Source organism: Podarcis filfolensis (genome assembly GCF_964270895.1).
Source record: "Podarcis filfolensis genome assembly, chromosome: 13".
In the NCBI taxonomy this organism is placed as follows: domain Eukaryota; kingdom Metazoa; phylum Chordata; class Lepidosauria; order Squamata; family Lacertidae; genus Podarcis; species Podarcis filfolensis.
Window position 1 is genome coordinate 51,722,398 of NC_139615.1, and position 23,235 is coordinate 51,745,632.

The 23,235-nt window shown below is 42.6% G+C and overlaps 3 protein-coding genes across 4 annotated transcripts in view; all 3 read left to right on the forward strand.

Annotated features, from left to right (window-relative positions):
- Positions 1-4,874, forward strand: part of EPB41L4B (erythrocyte membrane protein band 4.1 like 4B) — a 68,164-nt gene extending 63,290 nt beyond the window's left edge. For both annotated transcript variants that reach the window (XM_083583894.1, XM_083583895.1), the window contains exons 15-16: positions 706-773; positions 3,388-4,874. In XM_083583894.1, the coding sequence (XP_083440020.1) occupies positions 706-773; positions 3,388-3,535 (216 nt within the window). In that variant the 3' untranslated portion in view covers positions 3,536-4,874. The remainder of the gene's footprint in view (positions 1-705; positions 774-3,387) is intronic.
- MOCOS (molybdenum cofactor sulfurase) overlaps positions 1-23,235 on the forward strand; it is a 563,966-nt gene that overhangs the window by 321,642 nt on the left and 219,089 nt on the right. The window lies entirely within an intron of this gene.
- LOC310747468 (band 4.1-like protein 4B) overlaps positions 16,781-23,235 on the forward strand; it is a gene marked incomplete at its 5' end in the record, with an annotated part of 56,041 nt that continues 49,586 nt past the window's right edge. The window contains 3 exons of the mRNA XM_083581836.1: positions 16,781-16,794; positions 18,265-18,452; positions 19,774-19,880. Coding sequence (XP_083437962.1) covers positions 16,781-16,794; positions 18,265-18,452; positions 19,774-19,880 — 309 coding nt within the window. The remainder of the gene's footprint in view (positions 16,795-18,264; positions 18,453-19,773; positions 19,881-23,235) is intronic.

The window sequence follows — 23,235 nt, forward strand, 5'->3', positions numbered from 1 at the left end:
AGCCACAAAAGTAGTATCAGTGTCTCATTTAGAGTATTGCAACAATTCAGAAGTATGCTTCTAGACCCAGGAATGTGTGGTATAAGAGTGGTGTCACTTTCAGCAGAGAATTAGGTTTATTTCAGACTGGATTGATACATACAGCATAAGAGACTGTGAGAAGGCAGAATGCCTGTACTATTTCAGATTACAGGAGAGGGAATCGCTTTGTTAAAAATGCCCGTCCACCACTGCAAATATAAAACTAGCACAGAAGAAGGAAATATTCTTGCCTAATTCCCCCACTACTATATCCAGTTGTAGGGAAGCCTTTTATTTATTCATTTTGCATTCAAAACATGATCACCCAGAGTCTGAAGTGATAGTTCATTCTCAGATCTCGGGACTCCCCACTTTACTTCTAGTCAAGGGCACACCTGGGTCGCTTCTGAAGTTGCAAAGGCTGCGTGTGAAGTTGAACCTCAAAAGTCAAAGTAAACTTTTGAATGTGTTTTTGCTCAGAATTGGAATCAATATTTGCCTTATAGGCAACTATAAAGTTCTCTGCCAGTGTGTAAGCAGTTTCAGTACCTTCCTTCCTTCCTTCCTTCCTTCCTTCCTACCTACCTACCTACCTACCTACCTAAAAGGCTGCTGTGGAAATTTTAACCTATGTAAGTGAGATTACAAATTCTTCAGTAACCTAGGTTCATATTTTATTTCCAGCCTCCGTATCACCCCAATATGCACCCTGGCCAATCACACTGGCACTCACATCCTCCTGTAAATCTAAGGTAAGTGATTGCTCTGTGCAGATGTTGTAAAAGTTATTCAGTCTAGGGGGGCGATGATCTGACTAGTTGGGAAACAGGACCGTGTGTGTGTTTGTGTGTACAACATGTTGCTCCTAATCTGGTGTCACCTGGGGGCTAAGCATATGATGAGCACAGTGCCAGGAAATCCTCAGCTCATCTATGCTCTCACTGTATGAGAATAGGCAAACCACTGTTCTCATTTTCAGCCATCATCTGCAGTACCAGCACCTCAATAATTCTGGCCTATCTTAAAGGTAAGGATTGCAGAGATAATGTATATAGTTTGAATACTGGGGAAGAAAGGCTATTTGAGAAAGAGGGGATGTGAAGGAATTTTTCACAGAGGAACCTGTGATTTTGGAGATGGCAACACAGAAACAAAACTTGGCTGTATTTTTGGGGTTACCCAAGCCTGTAGAATTACAGATAGCTAAAATAAAAAGAGAGAAATTGGTAGACTTTATGAAACCTGAAATCTGTGATATGGGAATGGTGCATAACACAACCCTCTCATCCCCCTTCTTATTGGATGCCAAGAGTGGAGAAGTCCATAACGCGAGGACATGGCATGGGTTGCTACACATTATGCCGGGGGGGGGGGTGCTGCTCAGGCCCAGGGGGGCAGATGAGGCTTCACACTGCAAGCATTTTTGCCTCACTGGAAAATATCCTTGAGCACTGCCAATGCCTCATTTACCTGAGTGGAGGAATGATTGCACAGTAAGCAGCTTACTGTGCAAATATAAAATTTGCTTCTCTGGCCTCACCCAACACTGGCACTTGACCCTCAGAAGGGAATTTTGCCCCCCGGCTGAAATAGCCCCCCCAACTCTGCATTAATGGGAAAGGGAGGCCTCAAAGCAGAATCAACTCTCTTTTTGAAGAACCAGAAATTTTAAAAAATGCAATATGGCTTGTGAGAAATCAGAATTTGAGAAGCAACATTGCAGAGAGAAAGTTGCTGTCAAAATCATATAATCATTTTAAAAACAAACAAGTTTTTAAAAAAATAAAATAAAAATTGAAGGCGGATCTAGTAAAGATTTTTATGCCCATCAAAGAATGGGACATTTTTATTTAAAAAGAATCCTGATTTTCTGAGACAGTTATTGATAGAGAAAACTATTATAAAATTAAACAGCATGGACAATCTATCATCTAGTTAGGATCGGAGAAGGGAAATGATGGCACAAATAATTCAGAAGATGGTTAATGAGATTTTTTCAATTAAAATGAGAGCCTGAAACTTCCTTGGTCTTATCGAATATCATTAAAACTACCATTGGCTGGACAAACAAGAACCAATGGTATATATAAATAAATTATGGAAGACAGATTTTTTTAAAAAAATTCTAGTACTGATTTTTTTTCTTTAAATGGGTCAATTTGAGAGAGCTACGTTTTCAGCCTTGGAGTAGCTGACTACGCTTACAGCCTTTTAGAGTTCATCAAAAAATACAAAATGAACTTGGTGTAAATGAAATGGGTATGACATGTATACAGATTTTGGCTGCAGAGTTCTCCTGTTTTTGGCAGGGTGTCCCACAGGCCATTGGATGTTTTGGATCATTCTCTCGATGGGGGGGGGGGAGAGGTCACAGAATAGGGAGGCAGGTCTGAGTTTGGGAGCCCCCCCCCCCGCCCCCCGGGCATTGTGGAAACCTTGTCTTAGCACCATCAGACCTCCAACATCAGTGGAGGCAAAAAAGGAGGCACATTGGTGGAAAGTAAGGTTGTCATACCTGAAATGGGGGGAGCTGGTGTATGAAATGGAAACAATGGAAGTTTCATAAAAAATGAACCCTGGAAAAAGGGGGGGGATGCTGCCCTGCCCTCTGTTTTTCTCTATTCTTCTCAGCTTTTACCAATCTAAAAGTGTTGGTGGAAATGTATTGTGTAGTGAATTATATTTTGTATGTTTTAGTGTTTTGTCTAAATGTGGGGTTTTTTTGTTATGTCTTAATGTTTTTATAGAATTAAGTAATAAAAACAAAAAGGAGTCCCACGTTCAGGTAGCATTTCCACATTACCCATAATGCCCACATAGAGCAGTGCACATGATTTCAGTACATTTTCAGTGTACAACTAACCTGTTTTTACATTAATGTGCAAAAACAGCTCTCAAGTGTTGAAAACTCCTTAGGGCTGTTTCATCATTTTTCTTCATGGAGCACATCTCTGAGATAAACCTGGTGAACAGCTTCTAAGTGGTCTACTTGAGGCAGAATAAACACTCGTATGCCACTTTGCAAGTGTCTGTGTCTGCAATTCCATGCATACACATGTAGGGGAAAGCACGGCACATAATCCTCCGGGGGGAAAGTTCTGCACAGCCTGCAGTGCACAGATGGACAGTGTGTTTCTCCCATTCATTGAAGTGGGACTTGGTGAACTTTCTAGAGGATTGTACTCCATCTGTGGTTTCAGTTCTTCATTCCCCACTTGGGTTTCCCCCCTGCTAATATTTTCCACCCATATAGTCCCCCACTGTTGTCTCATTTTCCATGTATGTGATCAGCTCATTTATTTTGTCATTCATAACTGTGTTTTTCCTTTTTGCTTCTCATTCACCATCACTCTGCACATGCTTCAGGCCACCCTATCAGGATGACAGGCTCTGTTGGAAACAATCCCCAAATGGAGAGGACAGCAATTTGTGGTATATTCAGGACCAGAACCAGAAGAACTTAGTTGGGATCCAGAGCCTGTTGTATCAGGATAAGCTCATGACAACCCTTTGAGAAAGAACCATCTCTCACCGCTTTATGCATCATCTCACATACTCATTGCATTCCAAATAAGTTTTTAAAATTGTGTCATAATCCATAGAGCATAAGGTGTAGTAGACAAAGACTTGCAAGCTGTAGTTCCATTACTTTGGAAAAAGCTAAGAAATATGCCCCAAATTCTGGAATGTTGCAGGTAGTTTATAAAACTCTCATTATTTTTTGACTACTGTAGCCTTTGCATTTTTGTTTTGTTTCATTTACACACAGTTGCAGCTGTTCTGTGGTTTCATTTATGAATAAAATCCAGCAATGATAGTCTTTCGCTTTTTTTCTTTTGAGTTATACTGAAATCAGGAGTCAATATAATTGTAGTTATTAAATATGACTTAATGGCCAGTGATAAAGGGATCCAGATGACTAATAATGAAATGCTTTTAAAAATTCTGTTTATCCCTGAAACAAATAGGTTTTTGCACCAGGTTAACAATTATACAAAAATCACTAGAGTTTATATATATATATTTATATAGCACATCTGACTCTTTGGATTTTATTGATCAGCTTATAAAGTAATGAACGGGTGTTAAGATGGTGCCTTAATAACTGGTGGTGTTGTCTTTCAGTAGACTTGTGTTCTTAGATGAAAGAAAAACCACCTTAGCCTGGTGATGCTTCTGGTGCTACTTCTTCTCTGTCCCAAATTTATTTGGCCTACGTGTTCAGGAATCCCAGGCTCACACATTCCATTCCAACCACAGTTCCTGTCTGTAGTCATTCATTTTTGCCTTGGGTTGTGTGAGGAGCAGAGAGAGGGTTTATATGAGCACCTAAGACCCAATCCTGAGCTCATCATGCAAGGACATTAGCTGTCTGAATGCATCCCAAGATTTTGGTTCTAAAAGATAGTTTAGACCTATGTATTTTGACATGAGATATGGATAAACAAGTTCAGCTTCTACAGTTGGATATACATTCTTTAGCTACACACTCAGGTTCCTTAAACAAGACAGGCTAAACTTGTGATAGTTTTGGTTTTCTTGGTTTTCTTGAATATGGAGATAACAGTGCCAGCTTTGGTTCACGTGTTGATTTGGCCTTCAAGCTGTGATCTTTTGAAATTGATTGAAATAAGGAATATCTTGCTATTTGGGGGTTATTTTAAAGTGCTAGTGTTGTTCATATGATTTTACAGAATCTAACTTTATAAATGAGGGTAAGTCTACTTCTCCTTCAGAGCAAATACATGATAGTTTAATTTTTTTAATTTAAAGTACGTTTACAAATGCTATTACATTTGTTTTGATCTTTGTATGTGCTGAGTACAAAAAAATAAATATGAATATTTTCTGTTGTCTTTGCATTTTTTATATTCTGGACATGTTTTTAGTCTTCAAACTAGGTAGACTGCATACATCCACAGTGCATTTGTTATACATTTTAGCTTTTAGAAAAAACAGGCTTATTGTTCTTATGGTTACTACATGCACACAAAGTGGCTTGGAAATAGGTTGGGAGATATATTCAGCAAACAGGAAACACAGGTCCAGTCTTCTAAAGAAAACACACAATTGGGAGTGTCCAATTTAAGATTTTTCAAGGATTGCCTAGGAACTGTCTTTGTGAAAATGGCCTGCAAAAGGCTTCAATCAGGGAAGTGTGCATTTCCCGCAATCCAGTGTTGCTAGCAAATGCCATGCCTGCTGTCATTCCGCCAGAGTGGGGTTAGGGCAACCTAAGGGAGGAGTAGAGCCGAGCTTGGTTCTCCTGGGCTAGAACTCTGGTCTAGTTCTCAGATTGTAAACAGTATCTGAGCTTTACCACATTAGACTGCAGTCAGAGGGCTTTGTACAAGCTGAGGATAATTCCTGGAATGGAATCATTTTCCCTCTTTCTCCATGGCCAACGTGGCAGATAAGGTGTGTAATGCTTCATCGCGCACCTTGTTCATGTTAAAATTTTAAGATCGCTTCTCGGCCTTTTGGCTAAGATCAAGTGCATGTTAAAATTTTAAGATTTTTAAGGGCACACAATGCCAGAAACACAGCTTCCAGCACAAATAGATTTTGCATGTATAATACCTGAGATGTATCACAGTTAAGTTTCTGGCATCTCCTTGTAAAGCCCCCGTTTCCCTTCATAGTGACTGGAGTCCACCTGTGTGGTTGCTCCTGTGAAGAATGGATGTCCTGAAAGCACGTACTGTGCAGGGATAGCACAAGAAGCTACCATTCTGCGCAACCTCATTTGGAAGCGTAGTATTGAAAGGGCAGCAAAGCATCATGTATTTAGAACATTTGGGTTTCATAACAGGCGTGAAACGAGCCAATACTATACATCTCTATCACAACATACATTTGAGGTTTTCATGCCTTCATATAAAGACTGAGGATGCGTAGCCTTGCATGGCAGCAAAAAGTAGGTAACATTGTGTTAGAATTTCTTTATCAGTTTGCAGATGAATGTGGCAAAGATGCACATTGGATGGACTGCACTTTAATTTTGTTCCCATAACTTGGTAGATCCTGTTCGTGTTCAAGGTAGTTGATTAAAAAATGCCTAAGTAGAGGGACTGAAATGATTTTTAGCTATTGTTTTTCAGCTATTTCTTTTCAGACTTTGTTTTTAAAACCATGAATTGAGCCATTTGCAAAAGTAATGCATGTACTGCAATTGTTCTTTCAATCTTCCATACTTTCTAACACTGATTTATTCACTGCTATCACACCTCCTTGTGTAAGAGATCAAAGTTTCCAACTGGATATCTATTATACCTAATGACCATTCCAATCATAATGTGTTATCACTTTAGTTACCACAGAAAAGAACGCAAAAGCTGAGAACCGTTTTTGAAGAAGTTTACAAATAGTAATGGAGCAGCATCTGTAAATGTAATAGACCTCATCTATAAAATTATTATATTGTATAAACCTTCCTTACATAGCAGCCTTGTACCTGGAACCACTCAGGATTCTAAGAAACCAAAAATCAGTGCAGTTTTGAAAGGTTCAGTTCACCATCTTGATTCAAAACGGCACCCAATTCTATCCAAACTGTCTTGCCCTCTTCTGGATGAAGAACTCATATTCAGATTACGGTTCCTGCCAAAAACCTGAACACTCAAATCAGTATGGTACATAAGCAAGGCAAGAGGTTAACGCAGCAGGTGAAAATGTTCCTTCAATGGTTGGCACACCTAGAGTCCCTGCTGTTAAGGACAGGGGTGGGCATGGCTTTAGCATGGTAAGCGGCACATATCTTTGGACGGGGAAACACCTGGTGGGCTGGACCTGAGCCTTGTGTTCGCAGCAGTGCTGGCAGACTGGAGGAGACAGCTCTGGCTTGGCGTCAGGCTTGGCACCTGGTGCCTCCCTGTAGGCAAGGCTGGCCAGTAGGAATGGAAGTGAGTGGCTACTCCAGCAGCGCAGAAGCCAGTTCCGAGGAAGCTGGTTTGGGCTGGCTAGAGGACAGCCCCCTGAGTCCTTCTTTGGGATTTGGTTCTCCCACCGCAACATCTCCCCCATAGAACGTCTAGCTAGTGGGGTCTGGATGAAACCAGTCTCCCAACCCCTGGGATTGTTGGCCTCTAACTCTTTGAGCCCCGAACCTTCAGCCTGATCCAAACAGCCCCTCCAAGACGTCTCCTTGGAACTTATGGCACAGTGAAAACCTACTCAACCATATTCAATACACAATTGAACATTTAATAGTAAAAGTTAGCTACCTACTTTGAGAATCTGGAGAAAAACCTTTATGCAGAGCTTCTTGAAATGAGCAATGAAAAATGGTTATAGAAAGTCTGGAACAGCATAAAAGGTTTATCAACCCACATTTGCTGTTCATCTGCAAGCTTTAAGCAAAACACTCAAACTGCTAAATACCACTCAAAAGTACTCATATCCTCTTTTTTCCTTAGTGGTTGGATGGAATAATAACCTTTTTGCCTTGAATATTAGTTTTAAAAAGGTTGAACAGAAATTTAAATAAATAATTAAAAACAGCTGTTTTAATATCCTCCCAAGTCATTATTCAGACATCTTATTAGAGCCTCCATCTCCTTAGTGTGCAGCAGTGAGTTCTGCAGGCTTAGGTTGGATGGTCAATAAATAGAAGCAAAACAATGGCCAGGAGGCCTGATCTTTATGGTTGCAACAAGACTTCAAACTACAACATTGAAAAAGCAGAGAGAAGCCCCAAACAATGGGTGCTCCTCTTTTTTAAAAGTTTCCCTAGATTACCCATAACAACTTGTTAGAAAAGTCATATATATGTCATAAGCCTGTCATAAAATAGGAGTGGCATCCAGGCTGAAAACTGATGCCATGTCAATCAGAAATACTCAACATTCCTGTTACAGTGGTACCTCGGGTTACAAACTTGATTCATTCTGGAGGTCCGTTCTGTTACGGCTAAAATCTGGGTGCGGGGCTACTCTGCCACCCAGCTCATCGGACTAAGTCCGTGGGTCCCTGCGGAAGAAAATGAGCTCAGCCGGACAGGAGCAAATTGCAGAAGATCCAAGTTTATTGCGCAACAGGTTCAAGGCAAGATTGAACAGCGAGAAAGGGGTGACATGAACTTTTGAAACTCCCCCCCATGTCCCAGAATACAGTGCAAAACACATCCCAGTTACATCATGAATACATTAAGGAAAGGTTGGGTTACACAGATTACATCATGAATACATTAAGGAGAGGTTGGGTTACACCGGATTAACATATGGAGGAGGGAGGGGGGAATATGCAGAGCTGGAGATATGCGCAGATAAGCACATCCTGAGTGCCGGTGATGAGAAGACAATGGTCCATGTATGCATAGTCTGCCACCTGGCATTGCCCGGAGGAAAGGCTTGGCAGAGTGATTTGACAGGATTAGGGTCTTGACACCTTGCTTGAGGGATTATGGAGGACAGGGGAGGTGTGATGGAGTCCTAGAGAAATTGAGCAAATTGGCACGTTGATTTTCTATGAATTTTATAAATTTTAGTCCCTTTTGACATTGACAATTGGAAATAAATTGATATATTGTAGCGAAGAAGAAGGTGAAGAAGACATGCCCCCCCCCTTTCCGTAACAGTCCCCCATTCGGAGATAGATTTGCATTAAAGTTCTGTAAGAACTTGCAAATCTTTTCTCCGCACCCTAAATCTCGGTGAAGGTAGGGGTGCCCTGTGAGTGGGAATAGGCTTTAATGGAAAAGGAGGTGGGTTGAGCAGGGCAGCAAAGGAGGGAGCAACACGGACCAATACAATAATGTACGTGTATGTTGTATAGATATGCACTAAATAATAACTTGGTATCCACCGTACCAGATGTGTGGGTTTGTGCAAACCTGAAGGGGACTTGCAAGCCATGCCTCTTAGGTCATTTGCAAGTATAGTAGTGCAGATAGCTGGATATAGGATATCACATAAAAGAACACCTGTTGTATTTTGTTCAATAGTGGTCTATGCTTTACATTTAGCAGGAAGGTCCGCTACTGACTGAAAAAAATGCAGTTTGGTTTTTTTTAGCTCCACCGTTTTTGTGTTCTCAGGTGCGAAGGTAGCTCTTCTGTGGTCTCACACCGGCATGGTGTCATAGTAGTGGCAATCCCTGGTGAATCCACTTAGGGCTTTCATATTAACCATGTTGCCTGGCACTCACCCCAGCTGGCACAGGTTTGGGCACGTCATGAGGGAAATGTCCTTGCCTTGGCCATTCTATGGGATTTTATTATTATAGGCTCTGGTCTTGCAGTCATGGGAAGTTGCTCACTTGCACTTTAAGGACCAAAAAGCTAATTGCAGCCTGGATACACTTGCCCAATTCAAAATGAGTCCAATTTGAATTTATCTTGCCCCATGGTTCCCAACTTCTCAAACCAATCTGTTAAAATAAAACCATTCTTAGAGGGCATTTGTCCAAATAAGTCAATTTAACTCTATAAGGGATTATTCCTGCTAAACCAAAGCATATGCACTTTCATGAAGCTCCTCCTTGGTAAAGTGAGTTTTAGCACATTTTAAAATGGGTAGGGAAGTTGGCAGAGTGCCAGGTGAAACAACTAAATGTGGTTATAAATTTATCTAGTTCTAAACATTGGACTACATAATAGCCTGGTCTGTTAAAAGCATAAAATGTATGAGAATCCTCCACTGGGTTGTAAGGAATAAGACATTAAACATAAAAACAATTACACACAAAAATAGCCACAAAATAGCCCCCCCCCCATTTGTGGAAATAACACACTGTCAGACACATTTCAACATTCCTACGCAATAACACATAATACAAAACAAACTAATTAAGTATCAGTTGCATATCTTGAGACAATTGTGATATTTTTACGCATGTATCTTCTCAATGCCGGAGCACAGTCTTGAGGTTCAAAAGTGAGAAAATGTCCTTGCAATTCAACTCCTCCCCCCTTTGTCAGGCCCACTCCCCCGGCAGTCTATATCCTTTGAAAGAGATAGCTGTGGCCACTTTGAAAACTTTGGTGTCTGTTGTTGTTGCAGGTCTTGTGGTGGCGAAGCTTTTCATTGGATCTGTAGTAACACATTTGTAGAAGTGATATCCTGTAAGGGGCAGAAAGGGAAAAATAGAAAAGGGAAGGGGCGAAAGGCAAAAGGGATGTCCTCAGTTTCCGTGGGAAGCTGCAAATAATAAAAATCTTAGCGGATTAAGCTTTTTATTCATTACAATATTATTATCACATTTCCAGATAATTACTGTTATTATCTGCTAAGTTTGTTTGCTTTCCTTCACTTTGGTTTTTTATCGTCTCCCTCCCATATTATTAAATAAAAAATTACTCCATATGTAGAGAAAGAGAACTGTAAAAAAATACAAGGTCAAAATAATAATAACACACACACACACACACACACACACACACACACAATGACCTATGAGGAACCATAAATAAATGCTAAGACACACAATTTTAAGAAATCTGAAGTAACAATGAAAATAAAAGAGTGTTTCTTGATGTGACAATATCGGCTAGGATGTTAATAGCAAAATACTGGGAAATGACTTAATACCAAGAAAATGAATGGCAATTTAAAGTTGTGTAAGTACCTTGAACTAGCCAAAATGACAGAATTAATAAGAAATGCTCAGGCAAAAGGTAAACAAATACCATTCCACAAACAACGTTTGGTTGTGCTTCAATTAATTTCATAGACATAAATAAATGAAAACAGATTACTTGTAACTTAAAGTGTCAAAGCCGCAAAGAGATGGAAGTCACTAATATAGCAGGGATTCAGACTTGTTTCACAGAACAGAAAGAAAGTTGCTGTGGGAGAAAAGAAGGGACAAACACTTTGTTATCGGGGTCCACATATCCTGTTAAAAGGGAAAATTATTTCATGTGAGAAGCCTGTCAGGAAATGCTGTTCCTAAAATGCACACAAACAAAGTCTGTGATTTACATCCCATTGAGGGGGGGAATGCTTTGATATTTACCTGTGAAAAGAATTTGGCATGTTAAGATTTGAAACTTGGCAACCTCCTGACTTTGACGGTCCAGTACTTAACTCTTTTGTCTTACGTAGCCCCTGGAGCAAAGGACACATTAAGGGTGATTTCCCTCAATGGTTCCAAGTTTTACATAAGGAAATTTGGATAAGTTTCTCCCTGCAGCCCAAGCTCTCCAAACCTCCTCTCCCCTTCCTCTCTCTCTCTTTTCCTTTTCCTTTTTTTTTAGCTGATCTAGTCTCTGTGCATGTGCAGAGTTCATGTCTCAGCAAACCTTTTATACTATTGAAAATGTTGAATATTTTGGCTAAATTACCATTTGAATAAAGGAAATGAAGGGTAAGGAGTAGATTTTTAAAAATAGGGTTAGATTTAAAACAAAACAAGAAACTCCGCAATTCAAGCATTTACCAAAGTTAGAAATTTTCTAAGGGATCATATTTCCTTCCTTTATTTACAGGAAAGGGCTATCATTTTGTGTGATTTCCCTCTGGTCATTCGCGGAACAATGCCACGCCCTTATATATGGGAAAAAATGGCCAGAGAGTCAGAATTCATAGGATTTTTTTTTTTTTTTTTAACATTTCAGCCTTACCATTTGCAGACAAAAAATTTTTCCTGCCCTTTATTTACAGGATTGGTCAAGGCCCATATGTATTTGTATGTGCTTAAACTTTGAATTGATTTTGAAGTCTGATTTTTAAATAGTAGACAAAATGATAAACACTGTAATCACTCAAATGCTTGATATTACCAGTTGTGCTTCAAAACATCACAGCTTCACCTCTCACCTTTTAAAACTAAAGAGCAAAGCTAGGCTGAATTTCAACTCCATCACCACACCAGAATTTAAGAATTACCCTCCAATGCTTGCGGACACATGTCCTTCCACACAGCCACAAATTGGGAGAGTTGAAAGGGACCCTGGGGTCATCTAGTCCAACCCTCCAAAATATAGGATTCACAGCAAGATTTCACAGCAAGATTTGTACTACCAAAGAGACACACACATACTTATGTACACAGGCACTACTGGGGAAGAGAGCACAATCAATGCTCCTATCATGTACTAAGGAAGATAGATAGGGAGAGGATCTTTTATTAAGCATAATTAAAACAGCCATAGATTTGATTTAACGGGAATACAAAAGTGAACAATTTTTCCTGAACTTGCAGAGGAATAGTAAGCCTAATTTAGATTATTATTATTATTACTACTACTATTATTTTTAATAACTACACATAGGAAAGTGAGATGCAGGGTACCTTAGGAAAGATTGCTCCCCCCTCTTTGCAGTTTCCCTTAAAGGAAGCTTACTCGGGAGTAAATTTACCTGGCACAGAAGTAAGAAGGGAGGAAAAAACAAAAAACTGAAAGAGACAGAATGAAACGGGGGGGGGGGGGCATTTTCTGAGAAAAGAGGCCAGGAAGTCTTATAGAGACTGATATCAGGAGCCTTACAATAACTCTTCTGTCCAACCAAATCAAAGTTAAAACTGGACTCACATATTTTCTTAGAAGGAACACCATACTTTCATAGGCATATGCTTAGTGAAATACATACGCTGCATTTTAGCTAGAGAGAGCAATTGTGCTCAACTAGGCTTTTGCAGCAGAAACATTAGTTTCTTCACAGCACATTTCAAAATACTGGAAAAAAAGACTGGAACACGGATGTAGAATCACAAACTCAACATAACATTATCTACCATCAGCTTAAAATCATACCCTCACTTAAGCTACTCGGAGGAAGACTCTTTGGAGCCTCTCTCAAATAACAAACATTTGCACCCTTCATTCTCATTTTGTTTTTGTTTTTTCTGTTTTAAGATTGATAAGGTCCAGCATGGCTTCCCTAGATTTAAATTTTGAAGCAAGCTTGTAGTTTAAACTATGCACACTTAAGAAAGGCAGTCTGTCAGAGACAGAAGGAACAGACAACACACATAACAGACAACATGTAAACATACATATTCTCATATATGTATTAACAGGCAACACACATAACAGACAACATGTAAACATATATATTCTCATTCTTTAGTTGGTTATCGCAAGGAGTTGGGCCGCTTCCTTTGGCTTCATTAAGTGAAATTAGTAGGAAGGTCCCACATGGTTTTATGAGCTTCCTTGCCTCTTCAAACACACCACCAGTTAATCAAACTGGCAGGGCTCACAACGCTTGGTTGACTGGGTACCCCTTTATATATGCATGCATTGCTGTTGTTGCTTTTTTTGTTTTTCTGTTTTGGGGGGGTGTCTGGGATAGAGAAGGGAGAAAGAGAGAGGTTGATTAGGATTTGGGTAACTTGTACAGGGGGCTATTTAGGGTTTTCCTTTTCCTTGTTGCTTGGCAACTTCCTAACAGGGTTTCCTTTTAGAGAGCTCTTCTACCTAATTCCTTATTTCTTCCTTTCTCACTTATTTTCTTCCTTCCTTACTTATCTATTTCCTGGGGTTTTCCTTTCCACTCTGCCAAATCCCGCCCAATTCCTCTTGAGCTATCCCTCCTGGCAACCTCCTACCTATCATTACAATCTCAGGAAAAGGGGCCCTACTGGACGCCCGCGCCGTGCGGTGCCAGATTGGGTGATCCCTGGATAGAGTTTTGAACCGAAAATCCCCCTTGCTTTTGGAAGCGGGCTCACGCACGATACACGTGTTACGTGGCACCGACCAGTGCGGCTGGGATTGAGACAGAAAGCAAGACCCCTTCCTGCCCCCTCCGTAAGGGCGCTCGGGAAGTTCGGAAGAAGAACTCCAGCCCCTTGCTTTCAACTGAGATGCCCGTTGCAGAGAGTCGGCTGTCTTTCCAAGACGGGTCTCTCCGTCTTACTTTCGGACTCTCAATTGGTGCGGCTGACTGGAGGGTTTGAGAGGAGAAAGAGATAGAGCTCAGAACCCCCCTTTTGGGTCGAGCAGCAGTCCACGGTCTCTCTCACCAATTGGACCAAGAGACAGGCGAGAAGGAGCGATAGAGAGGAGGGCAGAGAATTCAGTTGCCAGGAGATTCCACCCCCTTCCCACCAGTGCACTGGGTTTTTTCCTTTTCCTTATACTCACGTGTCTCCTATGATGATCCCAGGATCGATGAATAAGCCGGCTGGATCCCTCTTTGCTCCCCGGCTGAACTCCTGGGGCTTTTGATTACCGCCCGGAGGATGGCCGAGGGTCCAAAGGATCTTCCCAGGCAAAATGGCCCGGTGCCGGCTGAAGATTTCGGGGCCCCCGGTCAGCAACGCGGGAGAACCGCATGCCCCACGTTGGGCGGATGAGCTCAGCCGGACAGGAGCAAATTGCAGAAGATCCAAGTTTATTGCGCAACAGGTTCAAGGCAAGATTGAACAGCGAGAAAGGGGTGACATGAACTTTTGAAACTCCCCCCCATGTCCCAGAATACAGTGCAAAACACATCCCAGTTACATCATGAATACATTAAGGAAAGGTTGGGTTACACAGATTACATCATGAATACATTAAGGAGAGGTTGGGTTACACCGGATTAACATATGGAGGAGGGAGGGGGGAATATGCAGAGCTGGAGATATGCGCAGATAAGCACATCCTGAGTGCCGGTGATGAGAAGACAATGGTCCATGTATGCATAGTCTGCCACCTGGCATTGCCCGGAGGAAAGGCTTGGCAGAGTGATTTGACAGGATTAGGGTCTTGACACCTTGCTTGAGGGATTATGGAGGACAGGGGAGGTGTGATGGAGTCCTAGAGAAATTGAGCAAATTGGCACGTTGATTTTCTATGAATTTTATAAATTTTAGTCCCTTTTGACATTGACAATTGGAAATAAATTGATATATTGTAGCGAAGAAGAAGGTGAAGAAGACATGCCCCCCCCCCTTTCCGTAACAGTTCTTAACCCGAAACTGTACTTAACCTGAGGTGCGCTTTTGCTAATGGGACCTCCCGCTGCCAGTGCACTGCTGCCACAAAATTTCCATTCTCACACTGGGGGAAAGTTCTCAACCCGAGGTACTACTTCTGGGTTAGTGGAGTTTGTAACCCAAAGTGTTTGTGACCCAAAGTGTTTGTAACCCGAGGTACCACTGTACTTGTTAAGACAAAGGAAAATATTCACGATCTCCTACTCCCCATGTCGAGTCAAATAACCCCCTTTGCCTCGACCAGTACTCCAATACACTGAGGCTGAGTGGACATTGTTTTCTGAATGGTTTTGAGTCTGGCACTCCAGAGACAGGATGCTGAGACTTCTCGCCCATGCAGTGTGGTTGTTGAGTATGTGACCACACATTTCAGGGATTATGGCCGACCTAGGCCTCATCTTCAGCCCCTCCTCTGATAGCCATCTTTCCCCTTAGTAAAATAACGTTGGAATGATGGAAATCCACCACAGGAGGCATTTTATATGAATTTCTAAAGATTCCTACTAAAAAGAGACTAAAACTCAAACTGGATACCGAATAGCAAAGTTCGTCCGCACTTTCCCTGGTGCTCCGCAGGGTTCCTCTGCAAACCTCAGCTGAGCTTGCCTTGACAGCTGCAGTACCTGCGTAGTCCTTGTTAGGGGGTGCAGGGTGAGGAACCAGGTAGCTGTCAGAATTAATGGCTGCTGGTTGGTCAATTATTTTGTGAATGAAGAAAATGAGAAGGCAAAGGGATATGTCTATGTCGTGTGGCCCTCATCCATGGGCGTGAAGAGAGAAACGAAAACAAAGAACTGTTGGAGTTATTTCTCTGGTTACAAGTGGAATGTGGGAAAGGGGAGAGAAACAAGTGTGTATCATCTACAAATTGGTGATACTGCCCTCCTGCCCATTAAAAAAAAACTCTCATAAACAGAGCAGAGCACAAATTGCCCCTCCATTCAGAGGATGAGTTAATTTCTTCAGCGGGAAGAGAGATTCTCCAGCAGTTTTTCCTTGGTGGGATTCACCATTAGAGGCAAAGCAGCACCTCTTCTTCCCCTCCTCCCCTTAAAATTTCCCTGTCTCTACAAGAAAGAAGAACAGCAACTGTATGGCCGCATCTTGGCTCCCATTTTGCAACCCCCACAAAGTCGCAGATATTTCTAGGACATTTGGGGAGAGTGGCTTCCTTTTTCTAGTGGTGGGGGTGAAAAAAATCATCTATTTGCTCAGGAAAACACCTTACAAAAAAGCTCATCTCTACTCTCAGGGGCTTCCCGTCAAAAGACATGGGAGACAGAATGGGAAGCTTGCAGCATCCCATGGGAAAGAACTGGCACCACCTCTTGACACCTACCTGAAAAGAGTGACTACTGTTGATAGAATGTCTCCCACAAGGCACTTCAGAAGGGTACAGTGGTTGCTGGTATCAGATGCCAGAGTAATATTCAGGACGATGTACATCCCTCCCTTGCTCTCTCCTGAGCAAAGTCATTGCCCACAACTAAGGCAAAGCTAAAGTGACGTGGGTGACACTGTGGTCTAAACCACTGAGCCTCTTACACTTGCCGATTGGAAGGTCGGCGGTTCGAATCCCCACGACGGGGTGAGCTCCCGTTGCTCAGTCCCAGCTCCTGCCAACCTAGCAGTTCGAAAGCACGTCAAAGTGCAAGTAGATAAATAGGTACTGCTGCAGCGGGAAGGTAAACGGCATTTCTGTGTGCTGCTCTGGTTTCGCCAGAAGCGGCTTAGTCATGCTGGACACATGAACCAGAAAAACTGGAGACAAACGTCAGCTTCCTCGGCCAGTAAAGCGAGAAGAGCGCCGCAACCCCAGAGTTGTTCGCGATTGGACTTAACTGCCAGGGGGCCTTTACCTTTAAGGCAAAACTAGGTCTGAAATCAGACCGAAATGAGCTTAAATAAGTATGTACTCTGCTCAGAGGTGTAGCATTGGGGGTGGTGTGTGTGTTCCTGGGCCAATTGCCCTGAGCACAAAATTTTTAGGGGTCCACCTCTGCAGCTGCTGCCCTGACCGGAGGTACCCCACACCCCGCCCGCCTGCCTCACCGGAGTGGCACACTGAGCAGTGGTTGGGAGAGGACAGGCCCTGGCATCCCTTGGCTGCACAGCGTCCCCAGCTGGCAGGAGAGGCAGGCGGGTGGCGAGACTTGCAGCAGTGGAGGTGCTCCAGCTGAGGAGGTGTGCACATATGTCTCGCTGCTGCTCGGCAGCGCCATCTGGCCACAAGGAAGCGCTGCTTAGAGGGCGCCATGCTTTCCTTGCCTAGGTGCTGGCTACCCACGCTACCCCACTGACTGCTCCTTCCTATTTTATGGTGGCTCATTTTGAGTTCTGGGTTGGGAACAGCTTTTCCTTTGGTGCATCCCACAGAACAGCTGTAACTGTGGACAGCTCCAGGCGAGTCACACAGCTCCTTCGTCATAACCAAAGCCTCTGTGGGTAAGAATGAGTCAGGGGTAGCGTCAGTGGTGCTGGGCCTCCAACCCTTCCTCCCCCCCCCAAAAAATATTGAGTTTTTAAACTATCCTGTTCAGTTTAAAACCTAAGTGGGTCTCACACAGTTTAATATAAAATGTTAGGGGAGTAATCAGCCCACAGTAACTAAAGATATGTACTCAAGAGGACTAATATCAAATAAACCCATGAATCCAAAATCTTGCACTGGGGGTTCACCAGAACAAACAACTGCAATCTACTGAGATTCCCACACATAGAAAATTACCATGCTAGAACCTGTCTTTTGAGAATACTGGCTTGCAGGGATTTGTTTTATTTTTTGCATGGAGGTACATTAAGTCATTGGACCACCATTTGTGCTCTGAAGGGGGGCAGACTACGCAAATGTCCATCATCTCTTTAAGGATGAGGCTTGAAGCTACTAGGGAGGCCAGCTCCCAAGAGACTGCAATCTACAGTTAAAAACTGGCAGTGATCTACCCCCTTTTCAGGGGTTCAGGTAAAAGTTGTTGAGCTTTTTTAGGGAGGAGGAAAGCCCTGTTTTGGGGGCTGCAGGACAAAGATGTTTAGCTTTTTTAGGGGGGCCAAAGTTGTTGAGCTTCTTTGGGGGAGCCAGTGATCTACCACAGATGTCCAGTGATCTACCGGATCTGCTGGACATGTCTGGAAGTAAGTGAGATTTAGAGCCAGTAAGGTGTGCATCTCCCAGGGTGTTTTTTTATTATTATAGAGGTCTATATACATCCATTTGGGGATGTGACGCCACATTTCAGCGCTCAGTGTGCTGTTCTGGAGAAAGTGAACTCAGAGAAAGTGCAAGATATGAATGCAGTACATATGCAGGCTGGCTTTTTCATCTCAAATATAGTTATCACTTTTTAATTCTCTCATTGGACCCACACTTGTGTTTCACAGCTACGCTTTGAACAGCGCAGAGCTTCACCCATTTAATATCGAGGAAAATGGTGGAACACCATTGACTACAAAAATGCCTGGAAGACCCCACCACCACCACCACCTCCACCACCACCACCACGCCAACTACGGGGCACTTGCTCCTCCTGACAAGAAGGACAGCGTGGCTGGCAGGCAAAGCCCAAACAGTAAGTCTGTTCAACTAACTCCGTCTCGGCATTATGAGGGGATGCAATGGAAGGCTGAACTGTCTAACCTGAGATTGCAGTGAGACAAGCAGGAAGGGACAATAAGCACCAAAAGCTGGTGGGGCTTGTGCCTTTGGTCACAGACATCATAGGAAGATCATTTTGTTCTACTCAGACTGCTAATACCATTTTGTATATTTTTATATAGCAAATTTAACTGCACTGGAAATACATTTGTGAGGGAAGCTATACATTAACTAGTTTGGATTTCACTGAAGCTTTGCACAGGACCTTGCCTTTAAAGAAAGTAGATCTTATGAAAATGTGGGTTGCAGTAAAATCTGGCTGCTTCTGTTAGCGCATAGCCCCTATGAAGAAGTGTATAAAAGCTTCTCCAGAGCCAAGTAACACTCCTAAATGACTCATTGGTACCCCTCAAAAATTTTCAGTGCACGTTTTCTTCTTAATGGATCTGGAAATAGGTTTTTGAAATGTGGGAACTGTCACTCCAGATGGATTTGATTGACTGAATCAGTCAAAGGGGTGGGCTAATGGGAGGTTCAAGAGCTCGATTCATATATACTGGCTCAAGATCCTGGCTTTACAGTGTTCTGTTGTAAAAACGTTAGTACCCATCACATTAGCCTGTCATAATAGCCCAGGCCAGTACCTCATTATTTGTAGCAATACAGACTGGAACTGTACACAGAGTTCCAAATGCTTGGGGTTCTGCTCACAAATTGTGAGAACAGAGGACTGGACTAGATTGGCCTTTGCCCTGGTCCATCAAGGCTCTTCAGAAGTTCTTGTGCAACCTCAACATAGATTAAAGGCATTGTGATACTTGCCCTTTTATTTGCACTTTACTTCCAATCTCTTTCTGAATACCTCCTCAATTTAATATATTCTTAATGGACATTGTCATTTTCAAAATACATTGGATAGGCATAGTTACAGGTAGGTAGCTGTGTTGGTCTGCCATAGTCGAAACAAAATAAAAAAATTCATTCCAGTAGCACCTTAGAGACTAACTAAGTTGGTTACTGGTATGAGCTTTCGTGTGCATCACATACATGCACACGAAAGCTCATACCAATAACCAACTTAGTTGGTCTCTAAGGTGCTACTGAAAGGAATTTTTTTATATTGGATAGGCATGTGGCCTACAGTATGCTTATTCAGATTTTTTTAAAGGGAACAAGAGCTGAACTTTAGAAACCATCTACCAAAAGAACACATGGAAATCTGTATAGTGGTTTTCCTTGCAGGATTTTTGTACTTTGCTTTCAGGCTCTTTTCTTTCCTCATTTTGGACATCCAGGAGTATCCCGGCATTATGAGGATGCTTCTCCCCGTTTAAAGAAGATGGAGGTGGAGACTGCAAAAGTAGTAGGGCCTTGGTCAGCTCTGCACATCAGCACAAACAAGGTACATTTCAGGAAGATATGCCTGGGAACTCTTTGCTTAGCAAAATGACAGTGATTTGAATGCACAGGGTGTCAAAGGATGGACTAGAGGTAGAGACCAGGGGGTGGATCTGTAAAGCTTCTTTGTGTGCATGTGCACACTGCATAGAACCCTGGGCACCTTTATCTCTCAATGAAATGTCACTCCCAAGTTTAGCACTCTATTCCCCACCCCAGGGAAGAAATTGCAGCCTTTCATTTATGTGGGAGGAAGCAAAAAGGTTTATCCAATACTATCCAAATGGGAAGCTAGCCCCTCCCCCCCAGGGAACGTAAGCTGCATACGCACCACACATTCAGAACACATTGCATTCTGCAAAGAAGCCTGGGAATTGTTTACTCCTCTCAGAGCTACAATTTCCAGCACCCTTAACAAACTCAATATTCAATTCAACTTATTTACAATCTGTAGTCTAAGTTCATTTTGTTTTGATTTTATGCTTTATTGGTTGTATCATTGAAAAACAAACAAACTACAGTTCCCAGGAATCTTGGGTCTCTGTGTGTGTGTTAAATGTATTTTACAGTAAATGTATGGTGTGAAGACAGCCCTGGTCCCTAGCAGATTTGCTTAATCTCAGATGCATTCCAGATTTCAAGGCATTTGCTATTCCTATGGAATTCAATGGGAACCTTTGAAATCTGAGCCTGCCCATCTCTCTTGTGACCAGGACTCTTTTTCAGCCAGAGCCCACCAGAGCTCAGCTCTGGCCCCTCTCAGGGGGATGCCACTGCCATTCAAAGGGAGATGTTTGTGGTCAACTCCGGCACCTCTTTTTATAGAAAAATAGTGCTGCTTGTGATAAAGAGAGATAGTAATTGGAATTGGCTGTTATTATATGCATATAAGAGGAAACACCCAGTATTATCAAAAACACAGTTGAAGAGGGGTGAAGTCTCTTGGGAAGCTGTTATGGGGTCTCTATGTTTGGAAGAATGTGGTAGGCATTTTCTATCTGTATAGATTAGCTAGATGGGCACTAGTGGGAATCTGTTAGGAGAAGTGCAACCAGCCCTGGGAGGGCACTGAAGGCACCAGAGAGGTGGGCGGTGGCTGCTGCTGCTTTAAAAAAAAAAGAAAGGCAGCAAGGAGCAGAAAAATTAATACATTTTTCTTGCACTACCAGAAACACTGAAGAGGTGTAAAAGGAGAGCTGGAGCTGTCAGTCAGGCACACAGTTAGCTTCCCTGCTCCTCTGTCTGTCCCTAAGTCTCTGTGTGGCATTGCGTGTTTATGGAGAGCTTGGGAAACTTACAGAAATGCTTCCCAGTAAGGAAAAAACACCTTAGAAGCCCTCTCCTCCCTCGGTTGCAATGCTTCAGAGCTAGGGTTGCCATACATCTGGGAAATCCTGGACATGTCCTCTTTTTTGGGGGGGCAACAAGTCCATCATGGGGGATTTTTACATCTTAAAGGAAATGTCCAGGTTTGGGGGTTTTAAATTTTTGTTTATTTATGGCTCGGGCACAGGCGGCTCGGGCTCAGGCGGTTTGGGTTGGGGCTGCTCTGCATGCCCTGGCCACTGCCAGCCCGAGCCAAGGAAAGAGGCATGTGGGCACAGTGGCAGCAGCCTGTATGCCCACGTGCCTCTTTCCCTGGCTTGGACTGTCCTCTTTTTTGCTCTTCAAGGTCTGGCAACCCAATTCAGAGCCATCCTGCCACTTTGGGTTCCAAGGTGAATCCACATCCCTGATTTGTAATCCTCCACACTCTGGAACTGAAGTTAATATTTGTTTTGTATTTCACATAATTAATCATTTTCCAGTTTTAAGAATTGCTCTTTTAAAACCATTTTTTATTCTATAATTCAATTCAAATCAAATAGAAGCTCCCTTGTTTGGAGTCTTAAACCTATCCCCCTGAAATGAGATGATAGGCTTATAGACTTAAATGCATGTTTAAGAATAAAGTACAATGCTGGCTTCTGTGACAGGTTCCACCCCCCACCTCCACCCCCCGTCTAGCAGTCCTGCTCAAGTTATTTCTCCTCGCTACAGCTGGTCTCATCTTGTGGGAATGAAGAAATATTCAGAAGAACTCTCTGTCAAGCACAGCCATCTTAAGGCTCTTGATTAAATGCCACTATCTCTCTTGGGCTGCAGTTCACATCGGGGTGTTGACAGCCTCTGAGAAAATGAAGCACCACAACTGATATTAAAGAAGCCTGTTACTCTTCTTGACACCACAGAGATAATATTTAATCTCCAAGGTGAAGAGAAATATCCCAAACAGGAATACGAGTATCTTTTCCCTTAGTTCTTTATCCCCTCTATCTTCAGGTATGAATATTACTGGTGGCAATCTGAGAAGAGGTATAGAAAGCCCTCTTCCAGTGGAACTTGGTACCAGGTTCCACATAGTCCAGGCTCCAGTCCCCATTTAATCATTCCTGCATTTCCCCTTTCTGGCTCTAACAGCATCCAATTGCAAGGATGTTGCTGAACTGCTCTTAACCACAATGACTTAGTTTATGTCTTTATTTTTAAGATGACATGCCACTTTCCTATCCTAAGAGGTTCCCAAACATCCACAGAGAAGAATTTATATAGTACACGTACTACCACCAAAGGCTTAATTTTCTTAGTGTTGGTCCTTTTCTAAAAGCCTTTCTGCAAGATCTGAAACTGGTGGAGTCCACATGGGAGAATGTTGTATTGGGGAAGGCTAATTCCACTAGGCATTCTCAGTGCTTTTTCTGGGGGGCGCAGGGGTACACATACTCCTAAACATTTTGTGAATCTGAGTTTGGCCTCATTGAGGGGCAGTATTTCAATATGAGTAGGGAAATGAGAGTACCCCTATACATTTTTTTAGGAAAAATGCACTGGGCATTCTAGAATGTATCCAGAACTCATGCTGTTTGGGGCTTTAAAATAGGTCAAGGGGGACTTTGACTCAGTCTAAAACAGATATATTTCATAGAATCATAGAACAGTAGAGTTGGAAGGGACCACCAGGGTCATCTAGCCCAACCCTTTGTCATGCAGGAATCTTTTGCCCAGCATGAGGCTCAAACCCACAAGCCTGAGATTAAGAGTCCCCTGTTCTACCAGCTGAACTATCCAGTGCCAGCCCTGCCATTAGACAGAAAGGGAGGAGTGACTGGCTGCTTCAGGTGGCAAATGCTGGGTGAGGACTGTGCCCAAGCCTCCTGGACACAAATTTCTCTTGGAGAATAGATCTGCTACCCTGTTGCTCTTTATAAAGCACACAGATTTTATAATGCACACACGCACAGAGGTGGTGGAGGCCTGTTTTCAGGGTGCTATAGCAACTCTACTGCTGAATAATGACTGGGATCCAAATCATTGACCTC